This window comes from Sabethes cyaneus, chromosome 3, assembly GCF_943734655.1.
Source record: "Sabethes cyaneus chromosome 3, idSabCyanKW18_F2, whole genome shotgun sequence".
Taxonomy (NCBI): domain Eukaryota; kingdom Metazoa; phylum Arthropoda; class Insecta; order Diptera; family Culicidae; genus Sabethes; species Sabethes cyaneus.
The window spans coordinates 6863397-6889356 of NC_071355.1; the positions used below are offsets into that span (position 1 = coordinate 6863397).

General features: G+C 42.8%; 4 protein-coding genes across 6 annotated transcripts; 2 read left to right on the forward strand and 2 right to left on the reverse strand.

Annotated features, from left to right (window-relative positions):
• The first annotated feature begins 3166 nt into the window (after positions 1-3166).
• LOC128744377 (zinc metalloproteinase nas-14-like) lies at positions 3167-3945 on the forward strand. The gene is made up of 2 exons (XM_053841353.1): positions 3167-3665; positions 3725-3945. The coding sequence occupies exons 1-2, from the start codon at positions 3167-3169 to the stop codon at positions 3943-3945; spliced, it is 720 nt and encodes a 239-aa protein (XP_053697328.1).
• Positions 3946-3996: 51 nt separating this feature from the next.
• On the reverse strand, positions 3997-7707 carry LOC128741945 (VPS35 endosomal protein sorting factor-like). Of its 2 annotated transcripts, XM_053838077.1 has the most exons (7): positions 7592-7707; positions 7419-7509; positions 5868-7361; positions 5659-5802; positions 5424-5593; positions 4433-5363; positions 3997-4214 (listed from the first exon to the last, which is right to left on the reverse strand). In XM_053838077.1, exons 1-7 carry the CDS (start codon positions 7603-7605, stop codon positions 4110-4112), a joined length of 2949 nt encoding a protein of 982 aa, XP_053694052.1. In that variant the 5' UTR covers positions 7606-7707; the 3' UTR covers positions 3997-4109. The 2 variants fall into 2 exon arrangements, with proteins under 2 accessions (XP_053694052.1, XP_053694053.1); XM_053838078.1 differs by lacking the exon at positions 7419-7509 and having other exon boundaries at positions 7592-7695.
• A 12232-nt stretch (positions 7708-19939) lies between these two features.
• On the forward strand, positions 19940-21711 carry LOC128741707 (polymerase delta-interacting protein 2). Of its 2 annotated transcripts, XM_053837692.1 has the most exons (4): positions 19940-19994; positions 20055-20184; positions 20356-20995; positions 21063-21711. In XM_053837692.1, the coding sequence occupies exons 2-4, from the start codon at positions 20084-20086 to the stop codon at positions 21492-21494; spliced, it is 1173 nt and encodes a 390-aa protein (XP_053693667.1). In that variant the 5' UTR covers positions 19940-19994; positions 20055-20083; the 3' UTR covers positions 21495-21711. The 2 variants fall into 2 exon arrangements, with proteins under 2 accessions (XP_053693667.1, XP_053693665.1); XM_053837690.1 differs by having other exon boundaries at positions 19955-20184.
• Positions 21569-22840, reverse strand: LOC128741708 (GPN-loop GTPase 3). Its single transcript, XM_053837693.1, has 2 exons — positions 22646-22840; positions 21569-22581 (listed from the first exon to the last, which is right to left on the reverse strand). The coding sequence occupies exons 1-2, from the start codon at positions 22688-22690 to the stop codon at positions 21730-21732; spliced, it is 897 nt and encodes a 298-aa protein (XP_053693668.1). The 5' UTR covers positions 22691-22840; the 3' UTR covers positions 21569-21729.
• Positions 22841-25960: the final 3120 nt, after the last annotated feature.

Here is a 25960-nt window from a genome sequence, read left to right on the forward strand (position 1 = left end):
TAACTAGACTACCTCGGATAGTACATTTCTCACAGAAGTACTTGTAGCTCTGCAAGTCACTCATTTCCGTGTCACTGATTCGAACACAAACGGTGTGGCACCACACAGAGCACTTATCACAGCAAATCCAGTTAATTTGTTTCGCTTTCCTCCCCCTTTGCTTGGACGGAGGATTAGGAAGACCACACAGACCGCATTTTTCTTCTTCCATGATTATGGATGCGATACGTACTTAATACTGACGATTTTTTATTTTTAGTCTATAGAGACATACGGAAGTTCACACTGAACAGTAGTATGGAACTTTTTGACACTTGATGTGTTTGAGAAAGTCGGTTCTGCTTCCTTTTCAGTTTAAGTGCTGTAAAAGCTAAACTGCCTTCGAGTCTTTTTTCTTTTGTCCGAAACGAACTGATGACGGACAATCAGTTACACTCAAAGAAACCGAAAAACAATAGCAACCGATGCGGCGTCACTGTATGGCTTGGAGGTGTTCATCTAAAAGTTCGCGGGATGCGGATCTGTATGATCATTTAAACGACACTTCACGACGGGCTACAACAGGAACCATTAAAGTTAACGTTGCACTCAAAATTTGTGTAGTTTAAACGATTTTAGTATGAATAATCCACGAATTAGTAGCGGGCGAAAACGAAGTGCTACTACTGTGTTTCCCAGTGTTGCCAACTATGACAGGCACATCTGCAAAAACGTGCAACTACGAAAAACGCTGTTGAAGTCACGACAATTTTTCTTTAAGATTGAATCGATTTTGGAAACAAATCGTCCAAATCGTCATAAAATCACTTGAATGTACATAACAGAATACTTTTACAAGCAATTGGTTCACAAATGACCTAAAATTTGTTCCAAAACTTAGAAAAACTGCCGAAGTTACTGGTATGCGTTCATTTGCGCTTGATTAAGCAAGAATAAACGCATAACAGTCACAGCCACAGCATGCCTTGATCCTTGCGTTGTCGGTGACTCGGCAGTACTTTCAAGACCACGTGTCGTTGTTGTTTTGATAATTCACGTGCTCGTTCAATTCAATTGTTCAAAATGTCCTTTTTGACTCAAATCTCTTCCTGGCATTTTCTCCTTTTTATTGTAATTTGTTATCTTGAGTTTACAGTGAGGTCCCATGACGTGTCCGAGTATGACCAATGTGATCCTGGGGACTATATGTGACAATAAATGAACTATTTCAAACTAGTTTTGCAATTTCGGGTACCAACTTAGAGAAGTCACATGTTGCATTTTAGTTAAATTCAGAAACTGATCCCCGTAGAGGTATCTGGAACATTCACGGACATGTTTAGATGTGGCCAATGACGTCTTGAACACTTTATACGACTACCAGTAGTCTAGATTTGCAAATCCGTGTATTTGTAGGTGTCACATGATGGGTTTGTTGTGATTCAAGGTGTTGTGATTGTTCCCACTGTAACTTCGGAATCGTACATTCGATCCAAATTCTCCTCAATAGTGTTCTTCTAGGCCATAAAATCTTCCGTTTGGTAGTTGCTGCAGTCGAATCGGTCCAGGCATTTCCAAAAAAACAGATACTTATTGATATATTTTTACTACTGTGACTGTTATGCGTTTATTTGTAATTTGGGACTGACATAGTTTGATATTTTTTTCAACATCTTGGGAACAAGCACAACTTTTTTGTTTGAAATATTGAAAAAACAGTTAATTTAAAGATGATTTCCAGGTTTATCTCAAAAGTGGTTAAAAGTCAGATGGGACTGTTATGCATTTATGGGCAGCGTAGAATCGCTGCGCTCGTTTTCGTTCAAATGATATTCGCTCGAATGCATGGGTAATCAATTTGTATTCTTGTTTCTAGAGCAACTTGCGTTGAGAGATCAAAGCAACCCGCGGCCGCAAATGGACACGATTTTTACGTTTGAATATTCTTGGTGTTTCTAGTTTTTTGGTAAATGGAAGAATCATGGTATAGAAAAAATATTATAAATTTAATCTCTTTTCCATACACGTCTGTTTTGAATTAAAAGCTATTCTAAGTTCATATGTCAAATGTGTGATGTGGGGTTTACAGCCAAAAATACCGGTACAAACCCGTCGAAATCTGAGAGTCGGAATGTTTTCCAACACCGATAGCAGTGAAATAAACAAACCGCCTCAACTCATACTGAAACCACTGGGATCAACACAGGAATATGGTTCTACAGTTGCTGGTGTGGTACAGACGCAGCAACAGATCACCACCAACTGATTCAGCAGTAGATAACAGCGGCGGTCTTGTTTATGTTTCGAATTATAAACAGAAACTCCAGCGTTGAACCGATGCGACACAAGTGAGTGAACTCAGTTTTGCTTCGAGAATAACTTGCCAAAGACGACGACTCGAGTGCTTTCTTTGTGAAGCACTTCCAATCACTCCATCCAGCAAGAATTAGCATTTTTTTTCCCGAAATTACTAATCGTATGGGAACCTATGGATCCCATGGTAATAGAACAGGTAAAATGGTCCCATAGTTTGCTGATTGGACATACCGTTGATGTTGTACCAGATCACGAGGCCCAACGGATCAGGTTTACGGTAATTTCCTTTAGTCTTAGTCAGGCAAAGCCTTGGCGTTACATTCCGGATTCGGAACTTTCGAAATTTGTCCTTCTCTTTTTACATGACAGACTTCACAGCCAGCTCATAGAGTTCAGTCTCTCATCCAGTCAAGATTCGAACCTACGATTGCTGGCTTATGTTAGACCAGTGCGGTACCTCGAGGCCAACTAGCTGGCTCATACAACACATTTAATCAAAAATAGCTCATCATCGGAAGTAAATCGGCTGGCGCCCTGTTGGACGTTACCTAATGGCAAATGAACATTAAATCAATTACTCTTCTCCCCCATTAAAACGCACACCCACCAAACACGTACGTGCGAATTTGATTACACTAAGCGACCACTAGTTTTCTAGAGACAGTCCAACCCTCAGGGCGTACCATAACAATAGCCATTGTTAATTAAACTCGCTCGATAACCGGGTCGCGCGTTCCACAGTTCAATCTTATCGAAATGCTATCATAAGTGTAAATTACTCCAATTGCCTACAAAAGTAACTGCGCCAGGTAAACGAACGGACTGTTTCATTCCGGGTTCAGTAGGAAATGTAACGCGATTGTGTAAGGCGATGGCAACGCTCTATGTCACGCTCTATCTGCTAGTTTCGGTGTCCGTCGTTTGTCACTGTTTGGTTGTGGATTTCTACGAAACCTATTTCATTGAGCCAACCATGGATGGTCGTAATGCCCTACGACTGGCCGCCTATAAGTGGCCCAACGGTATTGTGCCATATCTTTTCGATGAGAACAGTTGCGATCAACACTATCGAGACACAGTTTTGGATGCAATGAGTGTCCTCGAGCAGGCCAGCTGTGTACATTTTATCCCGAAGACTGACGACCAGGTGGAGCATATTCGATTTAACAAGTCGGAGTTGGGATGTGGTTCGTCGATTGGATATCGACCGGCTCAGCGGGAACCGCTGGATGTCGTGCTGGATGATTTCTGCCTTAGCCTGCCGGGGGCGGTGCAACACGAGCTGCTTCACGTGCTCGGCCTATTCCACGAACATACTCGACCGGATCGGGATGAGTATGTGGAGATTCTGTGGGACAACATAGAACCAGGTGGGGTGTTTAATTCGGGGGTTTGTCATGTGAGTGATGGTTTGTGATTTTTTGCTTAGAATTTCGACAGAATTTTCTCAAAGGATCGTACGACTATATGGAGACGTTTGGGTTGCCGTATGATTACCGCAGCGTGATGCACTATCCGACGTACGCGTTCGCTCGGCCAGGTACCACCGAAACCATGGTTTCCCGCCAAAATCGCAGTGCCACGTTGGGTCAAACCGAGGCCGCCAGTACGCTGGATTTGGAGAAGATACGACGAATGTATGAGTGCTGACCAATAGGGAATTTTCGGATGTGATGGTTTGTCGGACTTTTTCGAGGGTATCTTTTTATTGCTAAAAATAGGGCACTAATTCGCTTTGATATTTGATCACATCAAATGAAATATTGTTTGCAGTAAATAGATGAATAGTGAGTAGTACGTAGTTGGATACATTATTACATGCGTGATTTCATCTTCTCCAGCAGCAGCTGGAGACATCGTTTCTGTGATTCGAGCTGTGTAACCTCTGCGAGATGTTCGGTGTAGGAAAATATTTGTTGCTGAAAGAACCGAAACGAATCAGTTAACATTAGTATTTAAAACATTGACCAAAATTCAAAAAATTAGAAAAAATAAAAATAGAAATTTAAATTATGAATGAAGACATGAGTAGTAGTTGACAATCCCAATGACAATTGAACAATGAGAATGTCATTAATTATAATTGCACAAAAGTAATGGAAAAAGAGAGAAAAATGAGTCAACCAAGGCCACTCACCAGCTGTTTCGCATCCAGCGTGTTCCTATGTTTGGCCGCCAGATTCCACAGGTTGTAGGTGAGGGTAAACATGCGATCGACGGTGAGATCCGCTCCGGTTATTATCTTAAGAAACAGTTCCAGCGCAAGTTGTGATTGCTGGCGTAAATTGCCACTCTCGAGAAGCTGTTTCAAAATCTGCAGCAACTCATCGCAAACTTCGCAACCTAGACTGTGCACCTCGGCTAGAAACTTCGGATCGGAACCGTACAGTTCATCGTTGGATATGACGTTTACGATGTGGTACGGATAGACCTCCTGTGCCGCTACCGAAAGAAAATCCAACACGTGGAGATACACTGAAGCAAGAGTGTTGGAGCTGGAGTCGAACGGGTACTTTTTAATTACTTCCAGTAGTAAACGCAGCAAATACAGAACACCTTGAGTAGGATTATCTGGCACGATAACCAGTGTGGATAGGAAATTGACGAGGAATGATTTGAGGAATGGTTCAGTAGATTGAGCTTTTCCGTCCTGCTCGAAAGTTCGCGGTATTTCCGGAATCAAATTCAAGGCAGCTTCGAAACAGGAATCCGCCTGCTGTAGACAGACATTCAGCAGAGCTACTTGGCCCGATTGCAAATATAGCTCCATTCTAGTACTAACGTCAATGATGGATGGGATCGTGATGAAGCAATAGGCGGCGCAGGCTTTCACAAATGCTGCCGTCTTTCCCGTGTGCTGTCCTTTTACGATGCGTCTCGTACTGGTCGCTAGCCGATTGACGCAGTGAATCAGCGTGGAATATACCGAGTCCAGATTGGAAAATGCAGCCCGTGCTTCAACATAGAACGAGAGCTGCTGCTCGAAGTCGCGTCCAAAATCGACTTTCCGAATGAAATGACTGATAAGACCGCTGATTTGTCGACATTCGTCCTCGCTAGTAAGAGCGCTGAAATTACAAAAGTATGGGTTTAAAATATTCTGCAAAATTTTAAGTCTTACTACTAACTTTACGGAATCATTTAGCACCTTACTGATGTACATCAGTGCGTTAGTAACAACCGGATCGCTAATGCAAAGTTCTCCTGAAGCCGATCGATAGCTTGTGAGAATACTCTTTCCCACGTCCAATTTAATGGATTCTTTTTGAAACAGATCCAACATTGGAAGGAAATTTTCCTGCAAAAGGGAAAAATCCTCCTCGTTAGAGTTATATCACGATAAAACAGAAAACACCAATTTACCAGTGCTAGCACACCATGTATATCTTGAGAATTGGAGACTATCTTCTCTACAATCACTTGCAACTCGTGATAGTGCCGCTCGTAGGAACGATTCGGCGTCATGTGGTACAGGATGTCACCCATCAGTGCATTTATCTCTCGAAGCTGCAATCAAACAAAAAAGGTAAATTGATTCTAATGCAACAACATCCAAAGAAGTCTCCGCTTACCCCGAAATGTTGACTGGTGAATTGCGACCACATTTCCGCACACTGAATGTACTCTTCCGCGTTGGCCATCGAGCTTACGCTTCGCCAGGCAGAATTCAGAGCCAGCGCCCGTTGCTCCGCAGGCGGCGACGTGTTGCTCAGGATGCTACCGAGCATTCGCAGCAGCTGTCCTCGCGATAGTCCCTCGACCGAAATGGACGATAGTATTTCCACGAACTGTACCGCACGCAGTGCTATATAATCGGCCCTAAACGATTGCAATATGGATTGCATGAGGAGAGCCGGATTTTTCCGGTCGTAACACCTGCGCAGGATGTCGTCCAGTTCGGAATCCGTACTCAAAATGGTAGCTCCCTGTATGATCCAATCCAGCGCCGGTAAGAACAAAGAAATATACCCATTGAGTGTGATTCTTTGTTTCGCTATTTCAGACCGTATTCCACCGTTGAAAACGGTGTGATAAATCAATAGTATATCGTTCAAGTTTTCTTTAAGATATTCTCTATCGGTTGTAACGGCCATTCCCACCCGGCAAAGGTAGCAGCGGGCGTAAATTGCCACTAACGGATCGCCAACACCTCGTATCATATGCGTTAACCGCATAAGTGTCGATTTAAACTCTTTTGCCGTAATAAACCGATAACTTTTCAAAATAGCCATTTCAACATACAACCTGGGAAGCAACTCTCGAATAGACGCAATCTTATAAAACCAATTCTGGCACGTTTCCCTGGCCGATTCCGGTACCATATCGGGAGTAAAATCGTCCGGCAGTGTCGACGTCTTGCTGCTTCCATCCGCCGTAGACGATTCTCCTTTGACAAGCAACCGATCATAAACCAACTTGCCAAAAATGTCCAAGATGTCGGTAATAAGCACAAATTTGGATGGATAGAACTGTATCACCGAGGTATCCGCCAGCAGCTTCGAGCACTGGATTGCAATCTTCAGGGCCTTCACCCGTTGATCGGTGTTCCAAGCTTGAACCAGCTCGTGGTTCAATTGCTCGATTTTCAGCACGTATTCCTGCTGGGACAGATCGAGCATCTGCCGGACAGTACCTTCCTCGAATTCGTCCAGTTGCTCCAAACGGTGCTTTACCTTCTCGGACATTGTTGTTTGGGATTTGATAGTTTCGCCTCCGTTCAGGAAGCTGGTTACAATGGAGAGCTTTTCGTTGGTCGTATACTTGTTGAGAATAGCAACTCTGCGACTTGCCCACGGTTCAATCAGATCCATATCAAGCAAATTATTCACCTCTCTCGTTTTCTTATGGGACATTTTATTGGAACTGACATTTAATACACCCTCAAATTCGGCAGCCATCTGCGACAGTGGATCTTGTGCTGAGTCCTGTCGAGCGAACTGACTGAGAGGATCTTCGCCATCTAGTGCCAAACTAAGCGGGTCCAGTGAAATCGTTGAAGACGTGCCGCTGTTAGTTTCGTTCATATTATTGACGACTTTCATACGGGTTCCTTTACTTTCCAGTACCTAAAAATTTATTCATTTCAAGTAAAAAATTTATTAATTTTGATCCATCAAACTTACGGTGATGGTTGACTGCTTCAAAGGATGATCGAAAACTTTAAACTGATCCAAATAACGTCTGCACTCGTCCTGATTGCGACGAACGCATCTCCTGATTTCGATTTGTTACAAAAATTATTTGTTAGGTTGTGAGATCTTACAAAGCAAGCAGGAATCAAAAATGTAATACAAACCATTCAGCCGACATTTTTGCTCTTTAATTTTACCGGCAGATTATTCAACACTTTTCACTATCATTTCATAAAAGTAAAAACTCCTATTTAATTTGCTAAAAGTAGTGTGGAAAGGAATTAAAATTTCATGGATTCCGCTATCAACAGCAAACCGAAATAAATACTCGAAAATCATCAATCATTAATTGTCAAGTCAAGTCGAGGACTCTTTCGTGAAGTACTAGATTGCACATTATAGGGCAACAGTGTTCATTATGACCGATCCGACAAATAAAAGCAAATGAACAGAAAAATTAATCCACTTCCAACCCGGACTGAATAAAAACAAATTCGTAAATGTAAACAAATCGTTTTATTACACCATCAGCCTTAAAAAGATTGATAATATCCATGGCAAGATTCCTTTTGAAATTATTTCTTTTTCCAAGTTGTCGGAATAATTTGTTGCTCTGTAATTAAGGTAATTCAATTTTGAGCAGGACAAATTGCAGGACGAATTGCAAAAGATTTTGCTGATGAAAGACTTCTGACGTTTTCTACGGAAGCTAAATAATCCAAATATTATCTTCGATGCTACTGGAAGGATTTATTCTACGACTTTTAACGTACAAAGCCGTAAACGGGTAGATAAAACATAACTACCTATAACTCGCGATTCAGATAGGAGCTTCACTTACACTTTAGCGGCCGAGATCCGGGGTGGCTCTTGCCGTATCAAGAATTCCTCTCCATTGTACTCGATCCTGGGCTACTCGGCGCCAATTCGTTGCGCGTCATGACACACGCAAGTCGGCTTTAACCTAGTCGAGCCATCTAGCACGTTGGGCCCCTCTATTCCTGTTGCCGGTGGGGTTCTTGAAGAAAACGCATTACACTGCACAGTCGTCCGGCATCCTTGCGACGTGGCCGGCCGGTCGTGGTCTCCCAAATTTCGCCAGGTGTATGATGGGAATCTCTCCAAGCAGTGCCTGTAGCTCGTGATTCATACGCCTCCGTCACTCTCCACTTTCCGTTTGTACTCCGCCATAAATAGTCCGCAACACCTTTCGTTAAAATGCGGCTACTTGGTTCACGCATGTCCTCCGTTAGCAAAGTTACTGTCTCAAGTCTGTAGAGGACTACCGGTCTGATAAGCGTTTTGTGCATCGTCAACTTTGTGCGGCGGTGCATACTCCCAGATCGAAACATCTTGCGGAGGGAAAAGTAGGCTCGATTTTCAGCTTGAGTGCATCTTTGGATCTCCTTACTCGTATTATTGTCGGCGGTGGCCAGAGATCCCAAATAGACGAACTCATCAACCACTTCCAGTTTATCCCCATCAATAGTCACTGTCCGTGGGAGGCAAACGTTGCTTTTTCTAGAGCCTCTTCCTACCATATATTTGGTTTTCGACGCATTGATTTGTAACCCTATCTTCCGTTTTTATTCTGGCGTAGATTGCCGCCGCAGTCCCAAGGTTCCTAGTAATGAAGTCGAGGTCGTCTGCGAAGGCTAGGAGTTGACTACTCTTGCTGCAGATCGTTCCTCTCGTTTCGATGCCCGCTCGCCGGATCACTCCTTCAATAGCGATATTGAATAACATACAGGACTGTCCATCCCCTTGCCGCAACCCTCTGCGCGATTGGGAAGGACTCGAAAGTGTCCCCGAAACGCGCACGTAGCACATCACTCGCTCCAGAGTAGCTTTGATCAGCCGCGTGAGTTTGTCCGGAAAACCGTACGCGTGCATAGCTGTTCTCGTTCAACTGTATCGTATGCTGCCCCGAAATCCACGAAAATATGATCCGTGGGCACGTTGCACTCTCGACATTTCTGGAGGATTTGTCGGAGAGTAAAAATTTGATCCGTAGTAGTACGGGCCTGCGTAAAGAGCCACCCTGATGCTGCCCTAGGAATTCTCTTGCTTTTGGAGATAGACGACGCAACAAAATCTGGGAGAGCACCTTGTAGGCGGCGTTAACTAACGTGATGCCGCGTTAATTACAGCAATCTATCCGGTCGCCCTTTTGTAAATGGGACGGACTACACCTTCCATCCACTCCTCCCAAATCCGAAATTTTCCAATGAAGTACCGTTGCTAGCGGTTCTTGGCCATTTTTGTCGAGCTCTTCCGGGAGTCGGTCCTTTCCGACGGTTCTATTATTCTTCAGCTAACGAATTTCTCGCCGGATCTCTTCGAGATCGGGAGCCGGCTAGCTGTTGTCGTTTGGAGGCACTCCGAGGTTAATTTCCATTGCGTCTCCTGCTGCTATATCGCCGTTGAGGTGCTCATCGAAATACTGCTTCCACCTCACTATGAGATATTAGGCGGACAAAAATCAGAAAACTGACTTTTACTAATCCGCTTAATGAAATTTTCTGTTGATAGTAAACACTTCAATTAAGAAAAATCCAAAATAGCACGTCTCAATTCGATGTTGTTTCTGAGATAAAGGTCAAAGTTGAAAAGCAGAGGTGGGCACCGCTAACCGAAATTTTAGCTTCGCTGACAGCTAAGGCTGGCAAATGAGTGAACATGTGCAAATATATCACCTCTGTTTTCTAACTCCTATCTCTACCTCCACGAGGTGCCGGCTGGGGTACGGTAGCCAAAGTTGCGCACCTGGTGGTACGCAACCTTGGTTGTCGTATGCAGACAGAGAAGGTGGAACACTCGCCGTGTGGTTTCTGGCTATCTAATCATGCAGTTCGGCGCAGGTTTTTCGGAGGGCGCGGCTGCGGGGTGTGGGCACACCGGGAGAGAGTTATTTTCTCAGCTGGCTTAGCACAGAGAGAGAGAGAGAGAGAGAGAGAGAGAGAGAGAGAGACTCTAAATCGGTCTGTTTTACACAATCTGCAGTTAGGCCCTTTGGCGGTTGGTGCCGAATTGTACGTTTGGGCAAAAATTGAGCCACGGGACCTGATCCTGCCGGGAGTCGGCAAATCAGGAGCCCCTAAGTCAAGGTCTACCTCCGTGCCGATGACTGAATGGCTGGAGGGGTGAAAACATGCCAGTCGCGAACGGAGTGCTTTGGGCATCTTGCCCCTACTGTGCCATGCGGGGCTCTGGTACGGTCGATCTTTGTTGTCCCTTGCGTTTCGTGGGAACAGCATAGTAGTCCTGCCCAATTTCCCTTATGGGTTTTACACCAAGTGCGTTCTGGCCAATATAATTGGCTTCGCTTACAATTTGCTGTCTGATCTGTGTTGGAGATTGTTTGTGCATATACTCCGCTAGTCAAATAGTTAGGGTCGCACAAATAAATCTTCAACACAAACGGGCAGCAAATTTGTATTTATGCGAAAAACTTTTTAATGGCTCTGTCACCATCGCATTGGTTCAGGAGCCATATTTTCGCAAGGGGTACTTTCATTCGACGGATATTGGAAACCAGAACTTTGCTGCTTTCAGCAAAACTGGTATGACAAATCCTCGTTTGATGCCCAGGGCATGCATATTGTTGCATAGGTCAATAAGTGCATGCCTTATCTCTGAGTTGACTACTCGAGATATTTGTGCAGTCACAGTAGAACTCGTCGTGGATGATGTCCATAGGCGCTATGTCTACTGTTCTGCATACTTACCACACGATGAACCGTCTCCCAGCGACGATTTCAGAAATGTGGTGAGATACTGCCAATCTAATGGGCTTCCGCTCATTGTAGGCAGTGATGCCAATGCCCATCACATCATTTGGGGCAGCTCGGATATCAATCCGAGAGGCTCTGATTTGATGGAATATTTGAGTAGTACCAACCTTGGAATACTCAACATTGGCAATTGTCCAACTTTCATACGAGCTGGTAGAGAGGAAGTGTTAGATATAACACTCTGCTCTAACAGGATCAGTCATGAGTTGGCACAATGGCATGTTTCAAATGAGACACCAATATCTGATCATTGCTTTATATATTTTGATCATTTGGGTGTCTCTTTGAACGCTGCAACCTTTCGCAATCCGAGATTTTCTGACTGGGAACTCTTTGAGGAGGAACTGGCGACGAAATTTCAAGGATTCGAACCGACGATTGAGTCATCGATCGACTTGGATGTGGCTGTAGATGTCACAACATCTTTTATTGCGGAATCTTTTGAAGTAGCCTGCCCGCTAAAAACTATTAAAACGACTAGAGGAACACCGTGGTGGAACTCTCATCTTGCGGTTCTAAAGAAACAATGCAGGAGAGCCTGGAATAGACGTCGGAGGGATGGCGTGGAGCCTTTCAAGCAGGCCCGGAAAGCCTATGCAAAGGCTCTACGGTCTTCAGCACGCACGAGCTGGCACAGGTTCTGTAGCAACGTTTCCAGTTTCGGCGAGGCAAGTCGACTTAATAAAATCCTGTCAAAATCGAAAGATTATCAGGTTAATAACATTCGAAGTTCGAACGGTGAATACTGTTCGAATGACAATGAAATCCTGGAATGTCTCTTTTATAGTCACTTTCCGGGCTGTGTGGAACCTGAAGTTCGAAACGATCCAGAAATCGTTTTAGGTGGCTTAGACTCATGGGCTTTTGCTCGGAGACTTGTCACAACTGAAGCGATTGAGTGGGCCGTGAACAGCTTCTCTCCATACAAATCTCCTGGAACAGATGGAATATACCCTATTCTACTGCAGAAAGGATTCAAGTACTTCAAACACATTCTGAGAAGGATGTTTGTGTGTAGTATTGCTATTGACTACATCCCAACTCAATGGCGTGAAATAACCATTAAGTTCATTCCTAAAGGTGGACGCGCGACATACGAGCAAGCAAAAAGTTTTAGACCAATCAGTCTAACGTCATTCTTGCTTAAATCACTTGAGCGGATTGTTGATCACCACATCCGCGAAACAAGCTTAGTAGAAGTTCCTCTTCATTCAGCACAACATGCTTATCAAAGTGGCAAATCTACAACCACTTTATTACATGATGTGGTGGATAAAATTGAGGTTGCTTTTTCACAAAAGGAATCTTGCTTAGGAACTTTTTTGGATATTGAAGGCGCGTTTGATAACGTATCTTTCGCTTCCATTTTGGAGGCTGCTCGTTATCATAATGTGCCTTCAATAATCATAAAGTGGATAGAACAAATGCTTAGTAACCGATTGCTTTTTTCGTCCTTACGGCAAGCAAGCATTTGGAAGCAAAGTGTTTGTGGATGTCCACAAGGTGGCGTTCTCTCGCCTCTTTTATGGAACCTTGTGGCGGACGGCCTATTGAGGAAACTCAATGGTCTAGGCTATCCGTCATATGGTTTTGCGGATGACTATCTCATCCTAGTAGTTGGAAAGTGCATAAGCACATTATTTGACTTAATGCAGCAGGCACTACGCGTCGTGGAAACGTGGTGCCGAGAAACTGCACTTTCGGTAAATCCGAGCAAAACATCTATCGTCTTATTTTCAAGACGTAGAAATACCAATGGAGCTCGCGCTCTGCGCTTTTACGATTCGGATGTTGATGTTGTGAACGAAGTGAAGTACGTGGGGTTGATTCTCAACTCCAAGCTTGACTGGTCCACAAATATTGACTTCCGAATTAAAAAAGCGTGCATGGCCTTTGGGCAATGTAGACGAGCAATTGGCAACTCTTGGGGGCTTAAACCCAAATACATACACTGGTTATACACGGTCGTTGTCAGACCAATACTGGCGTATGGTTGTCTTGTATGGTGGCAGAGAGGGGAAGTTGTGACTGTCCAGACAAAGCTAAACCATCTTCAAAGGATGTGTTTAATGGCAATGTCTGGTGCATTTACTACAACTCCTACTGCCGCCCTAGAAGCTATTTTCAATATTAAACCTCTACACTTCCACCTGAAGCAAGAGGCACTAATATGTGCTTATCGACTACACGCGATTGGCCTTTGGCAGTCTGTGGACGGTTCCACTGGTCATACTCGATTGTGGTCGCAAATTGTTGCTGAGGACAAGTTTGCCCTTGCTCCTAGAGATGTAACGCTCATGCGTGCTTTCCCGTATAGGACTTTCTCAAGTGACTTTCCTCCTAGAGAGGATTGGATGTCAGGCTACATGGAAAGGAAAATTTCCGACTATGTGGTCTGTTATACCGATGGTTCCTTGTATGAAGGTCGCGCGGGTGCTGGTGTTTACTGCCGTGAGCTAGAATTGGAGGAATCCTATTCGTTGGGTAGTTACTGCACCGTTTTTCAAGCTGAAATTTTTGCAATTATGTGCGGAGCTCAGTTTGCACTTCAGAAAGAACTGATAGGCAAGATTATCTACTTCTGTTCTGACAGTCAAGCCGCTATAAAAGCGCTTTGTGCGGCTAATTCTAAATCTAAAACAGTCATCGCCTGCCACACCCAATTAGAAGAACTAAGCATTCTAAATGCCGTTCATCTGGTTTGGGTTCCTGGCCATTCTGGTATAACCGGAAATGAATGGGCTGATGAACTAGCAAGATCTGGAGCAGAAAAGTCGGTTTTCGGACCGGAACCTGCTTTACCAATTGCGGCATGTTGGATAAAACAAAAGATTCGATCTTGGTTTTCATCTGAACATGTACGTTATTGGGAAAATCTTGAAACTTGTCGTCAAACGAAAATTTTCATTGTTAAGCCTTGTGAGAAGGTTGCGAAATTTCTTTTGCAACACTCAAAGGTAAAATTGCAGTATTCTTGTCAGGTCACTGACTGGTCACTGCAGGCTAAATTATCATATGGCTACGATTCAGCGAGCTGAATCGTTTCATTGTAATTTATCTGAATCCGACTACGGTACACCATATCACGTAATTTGCAACTGTCCTGCAGTAGCACAATTGCGTCATAGGATCTTTGGATCCTACGTCTTAAATGAATCGGATTTTAGGAAACTAAAATTACGAGACATTTTGATGTTCCTTACCGAAAGCGGTATTGAGCTATAAGCTCTTATTTATCATGAGTATACCCCCCAGGGGGTGTACTTTTGATAAGTTAACTACCAAGGATTGCAGTATCCCTTCGGGGGTACAAAAATCTCTCGGTATATATATGTTTGTGTTTGTCCAAATTCCTCATCCACCCCTTCCTATTCCTCCTGTTTTCCTTCCCGTCCTCATCAGGTAAATGATGACACGGGCAAGATGGGCAAGGCACAAATCTTCCACATGATTGTGAGGAACGTGCTGCTCGAGCCAAAGATGCTGATACCTGATACCTGATACCTGCTAGCGGTTCTTGGCCATTTTTGTCGAGCTCTTCCGGGAGTCGGTCCTTTCCGGCGGTTCTATTATTCTTCAGCTAACGAATTTCTCGCCGGATCTCTTCGAGATCGGGAGCCGGCTAGCTGTTGTCGTTTGGAGGCACTCCGAGGTTAATTTCCATTGCGTCTCCTGCTGCTATATCGCCGTTGAGGTGCTCATCGAAATACTGCTTCCACCTCACTATGAGATATTAGGCGGACAAAAATCAGAAAACTGACTTTTACTAATCCGCTTAATGAAATTTTCTGTTGATAGTAAACACTTCAATTAAGAAAAATCCAAAATAGCACGTCTCAATTCGATGTTGTTTCTGAGATAAAGGTCAAAGTTGAAAAGCAGAGGTGGGCACCGCTAACCGAAATTTTAGCTTCGCTGACAGCTAATCCGCTAAATCAAAACGTTAGCTTCGATAACCGCTAAATCAACCAAAAATTTAGCGAAACCTAACGCTAACCGCTAAATTTATTAGTACTGTAGATTTAGCATTACTTTGATCACCGCTAATTTCAGTAATAAAAGAAAATTATTGTTGCAAAGGTCTAAGCAAAAGTTCATGAATTAATTGCGTGAAACAAATTGCAGGCAAAATGTTTAAAGCACATTATCGCTTACCACATTAGCACATTAAAAAGGGTAAAAAATATTTACATGTGGCAATACAGATTTCTCGATTTTTCATTGGAGTTTTCCATCGTTGTGAAAAGTTTTGTGAAAGCTTTCCAAATAACATTTTCTTAGGATTGCTAAAAAAAGTTACATTAATTTTCCTTGGTTGTTGTGAAAACTTTATTGAATTGATACTTGGCCCAACACTTATCTATACCTATAAAGAAGGATTTCTGTCTGTCTGTCTGTCTGTCCGTATGTTCCTTATAGAATCGAAAACTACTGAACCAATCGGCATGAAAATATGCATGTAGAGGGTTTTTGGGGCCAGGAAAGGTTTTAGTGCCCCACTAAGAGGGGGGGCTCCCATACAAATGAAACACAAATTTCTGCATAACTCGACAACTAATCAAGCAAATAGAACAAAATTTGGCATGCGGGTGTTTTCGGTGACAAGAATTTATTCTATGGTAAATTGAGACCCCTCCCCTCTTTATAAGGGGAATTATAACTCCTCTCCTCTTTAAAAGGGGGGGCTTTCATACAAATTTCCTCATAACTCGAGAACTAATCAAGCAAATGGAACCAAATTTGGCATGTGAAGGTTTTCGAGGGCAAGAATATTTTCTATAGTAAATTAGGACCCCTCCCCACTTTAAGAGGGGGGGCTCCTGTACCAAAGAAACACAATTTTCCTCATAACTCGAGAAGTAATTAAGCAAATGGAACTAAATTTGGCATGTGGGTGTTTTTGGAGACAAAAATTTTTTCTATGATGAATTGGGACCCCTCCCCGTTTTAGGAAGGGGGATCCTATACACATGAAATACAAATTTCCTCATAACTGAAGAACTAATCAAGCAAATGGAACAAAATTTGGCATGTGAAAGTTTTCGAGGGCAAGATTATTTTCTATGGTGAATAAGGACCCCTCCCCACTTTAAGAAGGGGGGCTCCTATACAAACGAAATACAAATTTCCTCATAACTCGAGAACTAATCAAGCAAATGGAACAAAATTTGGCACATGGGTGTTTTTGGAGACAAAATTTTTTTCTATGATGAATTGGGACCCCTCCCCACTTTAGGAAGGGGGGCTCCTATACAAATGAAACGCAAATTTCCTCATAACTCGAGAATTAACCAAGCAAATGGAACCAAATTTGGCATGTGAAAGTTTTCTAGGGCATGAATATTTTCTATGGCGAATTAGAACCCGTCCCCACTTTAAGAGGGGGGGCTCCTATACAAACGAAATACAAATTTCCTCATAACTCGAGAACTAATCAAGCAAATGGAACCAAATTTATCATGTGGGTGTTTTTGTAGGCAAGAATATTTTCTATGATATATATTCTATGGATTTCCCCACTTTAAAAGGGCGGGGGCTTGATTCTTTTTAGCTTTTAGGGTTTAGGTAAGTAGCCGTACCAAGGCCTACGCTACCGAGTCTCGTGATGAGGCTGCCATCTTACAGTGTCGAGACACACTGTGCCTCCTTCCCTGTTGGTATACGACCTTAGCTTCAAGAAAGTTGTTATTACTTTGCCCTCCACAACCTCGTAATTATTTCGCATAACTGAGAAATAGCACTTAATTTGTGCAAATTTAAATAGTTATAAGCATAATTATAAAAATCCTTTTATACTAACTGAATGACAATTATTTATTTAATAATTGAAACTAAAACGAAATTTTTTAAATTTTACTACCAGAGCGGACCATATAATAGCAAATATTTTTAAAGATACTAGATCATAGTTTATTTTAGCGCTGAATGTAGTAATTTCAAGTGCAACTGATGGCTGAACTATTAACTTGGTATTGTTATCAGAGGCACTATGAAGCATGGTAGTTTTCAACGCTTACAGCTTGACCTGGTTGTTATAGTAAAATCTAGAGTAAAATACTAAAATATACAAATTCCCTTTTTGAAATGAATACCAAATGATGTCTGCGCAAATCCGTATTGCCGTAAAACGGGGTAAGATTGGTCATTGGGGGTAACTTTTTTTTATTATTATAGTCACTTTAACAGCTTAGGTCATTCGTGACTTCTACTGGGTCGGGATTGGAACCCGGGTCCTCGGTGTGAATGCTAACCACTACACCGGGACTGATCCCTGGGGGTAACATTGATAAGTTCAGAAAAGTTGGGCGAAGTCTTGGGCGAAGTTGTTTATTTCACTTATTTATGCGCTATGGTCGAAAAAGCAAAAATTCCAGACAAAAATCGATATCTCGAAAACCATTGGCTCTACATATTTCATGTGTTCAGAAGATTTTGTTTAGAAAAAATGACCTATCTTTTGGTAAAATTAGTCATTAGGGTGGTCCACTTTTACTCGTTATAAATTTTTTAACTTTTTAGTCTTGCGATATAGAGCAATACTTTCTACTACAAAGTTGTAAATAATTTGTTTTGCAGAAACTTTGCTGAAGGAACAAAAATTGTATCTCATCTCTGTATCGTGATACAACGAATTTTCTAGATTATAAGTCAGGGTGAATCTTGAAAAAGCAGTTTTTTTGCTCTAACTTTTTTATTTGAAACCCAATTTAAACACTGTGTTCCGATGACTTTTAGAGCGTAAAATGATGCATTTTTTAAAACTTTTAGATAGTTACTATCTGTTGTCTGAAGCAAGATATAGAGGTTTTCGATTCATAATATTATAGTTTTCCAATATTTTTTTTTATAACTGTTTTTTAGAACGGTAGTTTTTTTTACAATAGATGGAGGGGACGGTAGAAGAAAGTAATGAACCAAACGTGTTTATAGCGTCTCCAGAGAGAAAAACAGGTAAGGGATAGCCCTTGAAGCAACGCTTACGGGTCCATGGAACAGAACAAGCTAGAATGGGAGCCAATTATAACAGATTTTGAACCCAACTTTTCCCCATGCCCTGCGGATCGTAGATATTGGTGAACCTTTGGACCACTGCGGGCTGAATATGGAAAAATACTCACTTTTCAAATGCGTTTTCTACAGAACAGGAGAAGTGTGGAAAAATGTCAATACATGCATTTTGTAGATCCAAATACGTACTTTTAAACCATTTATTTCGTTTTCGAAAATATGTGCCAACGGAGGTGTGAGACGCCGTGGACAACTATAATATTATGAATCGAAAACCTCTATATCTTGCTTCAGACAACAGATAGCAACTATATAAAAGTTTTAAAAAATGCATCATTTTACGCTCTAAAAGTCATCGGAACACAGTTTTTAAATTGGGTTTCAAATAAAAAAGTTAAAGCAAAAAAACGCATATTCGCACACTTAAAATAATCCGCACATAACTAATGGAAAATTTCCATATGAAAATCCTTATGATTATTATGTGCCACATATAAACACAATCCGCTCAGAAGTACACATGAAAATTATATGCATATGAATAGTATGTGCAAATTTTAAAGGTAAATTTTAAAAACATAAATGGTAACTGTTTGGCAGATAAAGTTCATTTACTTGGAACGTGGATAAAATCTATGTGTGAAACACATAGAAACTATACGAAAAGTTTTCTCAGTGGCAGTGAGTCAGGTAACACAGTAGAATATACAGTGGACCCCCGTTCGTTTGAACGATTCCTCTCGCAAACTAACGGGGTTACTGTGTTACCTGACTCACTGCGCATAGCGTTGTATTCGCGGTATCGTGTTGGTTCGAAAGGTTTCGAAAAATATCGCCCTTGTATCGAAAATATCGTTGATTTTGATCACTAAAAATAACGTACTTAAACGTTATATTGCAAGTGCTAGTAGTACGCAATAATTGTATTGTGAAACTGAATTGTTATTTATGCAACTTTTTACAAGTTAAATGCAATAACAAAAGCACAACTTATAAAAAATCGGTTGTTATCGATATTAGCTGCATATGCGTTATAAACGAATAAAACGCATGGTGACGTTTTATTTCAATAACACGCATATTCGCAGTAAGTCAGGTAAAACAGTAGCTTTTAATTTGAACAACTGGTAACCCTAAACATGCTGGAGCTTGTGTGAACTGGCTGTCCTGTTCTTTGTTATTGTTTTGGTGGTTTGATTCAGTTGGCAGTTGCAAGCAGCGAATATTTCATTCTCAGATCAGATTTTTACCATAATCGTTGGGAAAACGCATTGTGAAACAGATTAAACACGCTAGATCAGTACAAACAAATCGTGTTTATGTGAATTGTCTGCATAAGCAAATGATGTCATATTGAGAATGACATTTGAACCATTTTTAATTTGCACATCGTGCAAACCAACGGGGTTCAAATTAAAAAGTGTTCAGATTAAAAACGGTCAAACGAACGGGGGTCCACGGTAGTATTTTCTACTACGGTACTGCTCTCAGTGTACAAGTAGTGATTACGACTTCGAAGCGTTCGTCTGTTGGTCTGTGGTCATTGTCAAACACTTGAATGAACTCGAAAAATCTGTAAAATTTTCTAAACCATAATCTGGCAGCTCTGGCCTGGCGACTTAGCGATTTTTTTCGGAAATCGAATTTTTCATGGAAGTTTAGCGAAACGAAAATTGCAAATTTGCGTTTGACAGATCAAAACAGAAGAAAACCATCAGAGTTGCTGACGGTGAAATATCTGCTGTGCTGTGTTGTGTGTAATCGGGTAATCGGAAATAAACCCCATAGCGCTAGACATAATTAAGAGGAATTTTTCTTCGTACAGCGTTTTCGGGACGTTCCACCGAGGCGACGATGGTATTCTTCGTGACACAGCAAGTATTTCGGTACGCCCGTCCAATTTGCTTCAAGCTTTCCGTACGCTACTTTTCGGTGTCCGATCAGCAGCATACTCGGTGAGTACAATTAACTATTTTATCTTGACTTGGCTGCTAAATAGGTCAAAATGTTAGCTTGCTAACTTTAATTACAAATTCATCTTTGAAATTTTATTGATTCGTTACGAAATGAAACTTCCGCGCAGTAGATTATATAATGGTTCGTTTGTTTGTTTGCTTGTTGTTTAGCCTGGCAGAGGTGGGTAAGCTTGAGCTTCCCAAAGCACAAGGAAAGTACGAAACAGGACAACTTTTTCTCCACCGTGTCTTTGGATACCGTGGGGTAATACTGTTCCCTTGGTTAGCTCGAGTGTACGATCGTGATCTACCAGCTCAGAGTAAAGCAGGCCAAAATGATACCTCAACTGTGGCAGCTACGTCTTCCGGAGGGGATTCATCCACACCACCCAACGCAAGCAAGGAGGTGCAAAAGAAAACGCATACGTTTTATCAAGTGCTTATAGATCAGCGGGATTGTCCGTACATCCGGGCTCAAACGGAAGCGGTTACCTTCCTGGGTAATCAGGAATCGAGCCGAAGTTTGTATGCAATTCCCGGTTTGGATTATGTTGCCCACGAGGATATACTACCGTACAGCTCGGGTGACCAACATCCGTTACAGCACGAACTGTTCGATAAGTTTTTGGCACATAACCCGGATAAAGAGCCACCTTTTAGTGCCCAAGATACACTGCGAGCGTGGCAGAGGAAAAATCATCCTTGGTTAGAGCTGTCCGATGTGCACAAGGAAACCACTGAAGGCATCCGTGTCACCGTGATTCCCTTCTACATGGGTTGTCGCGAAACACCGGCAGCTTCTGTCTATTGGGTGAGTAGCGCGAACAAAATTCTACTTTAAAAAAGGTTCAAACGTCTGTTTTGTTTTGAAACAACAGTGGCGCTACAGCATCCGTTTAGAAAATCTTGGAGAATTGAGCGTGCAATTGCGTGAACGCCATTGGAGGATTTTCTCACTTTCTGGTACGTTGGAGACGGTCCGTGGCCGCGGTGTGGTCGGTCAGGAACCTGTGCTGAGTCCGCGATTGCCTGCGTTCCAGTACAGTTCGCACGTTAGCCTGCAGGCACCGAGCGGCCACATGTGGGGTACGTTCCGTATGGAGCGTGAAGATGGCCACATGTTTGACTGTCGCATACCGCCCTTTTCCCTTGAGAGTAAACCCGATGATAGCAATAATCCTCCAGACGACTCCACCACAAATCTAGGCGGTTCCAGTCCTTCATCAACATCTACAACGCCATCGGGTGCTGGCACGCACCCCGGCAATGGAGGAAGCACTTCGGGATCTAGTGGTCCTAACTCTATTTGAAAAAAGCAGTCCTAATTATGAGAAAGCTAAGCAGCGGTATATTCAAACGATATTTATTCAACCACTTCTGGATTAATCAAGTAGATACATCAATAAGCGGTAACACAAAAAGAATTTAAAAATTCTATTATAGAACGAAGACGATTACGATGTAAATATGGAACTTTCCGACGAGAAGTCATGAGTGAAATAAAACAATTACGGTCAATTTACTGTTGCGACATAATTTAATCGTTTAGTCATGATAATATCGACCGTCATCATCATCACAATCGTCCGGCTCCGGTGGATCGAAATCTCTCGTTTTAACATCCGCGTCTTCCCCATACTGTATTACGTTATCGATCATTAGCAGCAAATCGGCAATATTTTCTTCGTCATTAATATTCATAGGAGTAAATCGTACCAAGCTAAAGTCTTCAATAAGCAGCCCAATGGTTTCCGATAGTTTTCGGTATTTCCTGCCCCAAGACGATTCATTTGTAACTTCGCCCAGCAAAGCTTGTGGATCCGGTTCCAAATACTTGTCCAATTGACCCTTGCTCGTCTTGCTTAGCAAATCCATTTTGCTAAGAATATTAACATGAGGTAATTCCATATTAACCATAACGCTAAGCGCTGCCATCGTTCCGGACAGAAACTTAGATCCATCAATCATGAATTGTGAATCCACTAGAAAAATGGAACAAAGTCTAAAGTTCCACGATTCCAACAGCTTCGCCAGTTGTTTTCCTGCCTGCAAATGGGTGTACAGTTCAATCTGTCCCGGCATATCGAACAATATATAGTCGTCATCTGGTTCTTCAACACCCGTGGCGCCTTCTTCTTCATCGTCCGATCCTACCCCGCACAGCTGATTCCTAAGCCAATCTGAATTCTCCAGTAAATATTCGATGCAAAACACTAACCCCCCGTTCGGTCCGTAATGCAGCTCTTCGTCCTCCATGGCATCGTCCAGCTGAATCAGATCCCGTATGTCGATGAAGGGCTGGTAGTCGAACGATTCCGCCGCCGGGTCCAGGTTAACGACTTTGATCAGCCGTTTATCATCGTAACCATGCCGCTGCATTGTGGCGCAATAGGTGGACTGCATCAAAGTAGAACATTGGGAATAGAAATTGAAGCGCACTAGATGTTGTATTTATACTTACTTTTCCGCTTCCGGCGGGACCCATCACTAACTGGCCGTAACGCATTATGCTGTCCTGTGGTTCGGTTATTAAATACCGACAATATCGTTCAAACTTTCAAAGGTAAATGTCTCTACGCTCACTATGCTTCTGCTGATACTCCGGCTTTGTTTTATGTTTTTACATATCGTACGAGCATGGCTAGGTAAGGTCCTCTATTACTACTACTACACCTACTTCACATCGCAAGCATGGGAGCATAAAGAGCATAAATTTTTTTTTTGTTACCTATAATCTCATACTGTAGTGTAAATGAAATGACAATGGTAAGTTTGATTGATTGAAGTCTTTGGTTTATACGAAATGACTGATGCGAAAAAGAGACATTTCAATATGTAATATGAAAATAAGGGATGTATTCACCTATACAGTAAATAAACGAATTTATCAAACGTCATATCGGACCATGTGGAATAATTGTGGAGGTATGGAAGAAAGTCAAATTTTAATATTGTCAATTGCAAGGAAAATTGTACCATCCTAAGAGCGATATCGCTCATAAAAGCGCTATTTTGCATTAAATCGTTTCGGTATCTTCAGCGCACTTATTGCTTGAAAGATAACGAAAAAGTGCGCCGAAGATACCGAAACGATTTATTGCAAAATAGCACTTTTATGAGCGATATCGCACTTTGGATGGTACAATTTTCCTTGCAATTGACAATACGAATATGTATCAAAAAGTTTTTTGGTTTTTTTTTTAATCTTTTGAAAGCATTTGGAAAACTGAAGACTTACGCATGTTTTTGCTAAGGGCAGCATATATTTTTTGCTTGAAACGAAAAAGTTATAGCACAGACAAACAGACATAACGCTCGTTTTCTATTATTCGTACCGATTAAACCCAAGGGAATGTTCCATTAACGAGAGCAGCGAGTACAAGTCCAGTTTTGGAAGCGCGATGCTATCCTCTGACAAATACATAGCAAGGGATAGCACAGCGCATCCCCTCGATTAAACCGTCATTTCAAATTTGGGCTTAGTTGGGAATGTCTCCGTTTTGGTTAATGTGGCGCTTTTTGACGAAAGAAGGGGAATTCCCCACCCCATCGACATCTCTATTTCGAGCTGCAGTGACAGCATGTCCTGGGCTTAAAATTTGACAGCGAGCCCACATCGAGTGAAACGAAGTGATGAAATGCTATTTCATTTTCGCTCGCGCTGAGTTGTTGGCTGCAAAAGCATGGTTGCCTGCCGATGGGGTGAAATTCCCCATAAAAAATACTTGCCACTTCGAGGGTTACTATTGTTGCTATTTGATATTTGGGAATGTCTATCATAGATGGTGCTGGTGTTCAGGCTAAATGTGAGGTACGATAATTTTTGTTGATTTTTCTTCCAAGAGTTATGTCTGTTTGTCTGTGGTTTTACGAAGGGCAAAGTAGGCCCGATTACCCGCTTGGTTGCGCCACTGAATCTCTTTACTAGTGTTGTTGTCCGCGGTCACCAGCGATCCCAAAACACACGAATTCCTCTACCATTTCTAGTTCGTCGCCGTCAACGGTTACCGTCCGTGGGAGACGCGCGTTTGTTTCCTTTGAGCCTCTTCCTTGCATGTATTTGGTCTTCGACGCATTTATTTTTAGCCCAATTCTCCTAGCTTCCGCTTTCAGTCTGGCGTAGATTGCTTCCACCGTCGCAAAGTTGCTGGCTATCATAACCGAAGTCGTCTGAAAAACCTAGAAGTTGGCTACCCTTGGTAAAAATCGTGCCTCTCGTTTCAATGCCCGCTCGTCGGACCTCTCAAGAGCGATGTTGAACAGCATGCAGGATAAACCGTCACTTTGTCTCAACCCTCGCCGCGTCTCGAAGGGACTCGAGAGTGTCCCAGAGATGCGTACGAAACACATCACTCGATCCAATTTAGCTCTGATCAGTCGCGCCAGCTTGTCCGGAAAACCGTGTTCGTGCATTATCTGTCATAGCTTGTCTCGATCGACTGTATCGTATGCTGCTTTGAAATCAATAAAGATGTGATGCGTGGGCACGTTGTACTCCCGACATTTCTGCAAGATCTGTCGGATAGTAAAAATTTGGTCCGGAGTTGCGCGAGCCCCCATGAAACCCGTCTGACAATTCCCTTGTGCTATCGGTGACAACCGGCGTAACAAGATCTGGGAGAGTACCTTGTAGGCGGCGTTTACCAGCGTAATACCGCGATAGTTGCAGCAGTCTAGCCGATCACCCTTTTTGTAGATGGGACAAACCACTCCTTCCATCCATTCCTCCGGTAGCTTTTTCTCCTCCCAAATCCTCGAAATAACCTAGTGTAGAGCCTTTGCTAGCGTTTCTCCACCATGTTTATAAAACTGCCGGTAGGCGGTCCTTCCCAGCGGCTTTATTAGCCTTCAGCAGCCCGATTTCTCGTTTGACTTCTTGGAGATCAGGTGCTAGGACATTACTATCTTCCACGGGCGCTCCTAGGTTAATTTCCGTTCCGCCTTCTTCTGCGACTTCGCCATTGAGGTGTTCATCGAAGAACTGCTTCCATCTGTCGACCACCTCGCGCTCGTTTGTAATTAGATTCCCTTTCTCGTCCCTACACATGTCAGGTTTCGGTGTGTAGCCCTTCCGAGTTTGGTTCACCTTCTCATAAAACTTGCGCGATTCATTAGCTCGGAATAGTTGCTCTAATCCTTCACGTTCTCTGTCCTCCTTTTGGCGCATTTCCTCCTCAGGATCGTGGCCAACTGGTTCCTAGCTCGTCGGTATTTGGCCAGTTTCTCTCTAGTGGCAATACTTAAATAATTTTTCCAAGCAGTTTTTTCCCATCCAACGCTTGTTGGCATTCCCCATCAAACCAATTATTTTGTGTACTCCGAGGCTCAATACCTAGTGCGGCCTCTCCGATGGCCGAGCGTATTCTACCCCAACCGTCTTCGAGGTTTGAAGCACCTAACTCCTCGGAAGAAGGCAGTGCCTCATTCAGTACTCGCGCGTAGTTCTAGTTGCCTGATGTTCAGCCGAGGAGGGCGGCTTTAACGTGTCCGGTATACGGTGGACAGCTTTGAGCGCACATGTACTGCTACTAGGTAATGGTCAGAATCAATATCCGTACCCCGACGGGAGCGTACGTTCGTGATGTTCGCGGCCCTCTATGAGAACGTGGTCAATTTGGTTCATTGTACGTTGGTCAGGTGATCTCCAGGTGGTATTATGGATATCCTTGCGCGGGAAAAAAGTGCTTCGGATTACCAGGCCTCGGAAAGCTGCGAAGTTTATACATCGTTGGCCGTTGTCGTTCGTGTCGATGTGCAGGCTATGGGGTCCTACCAC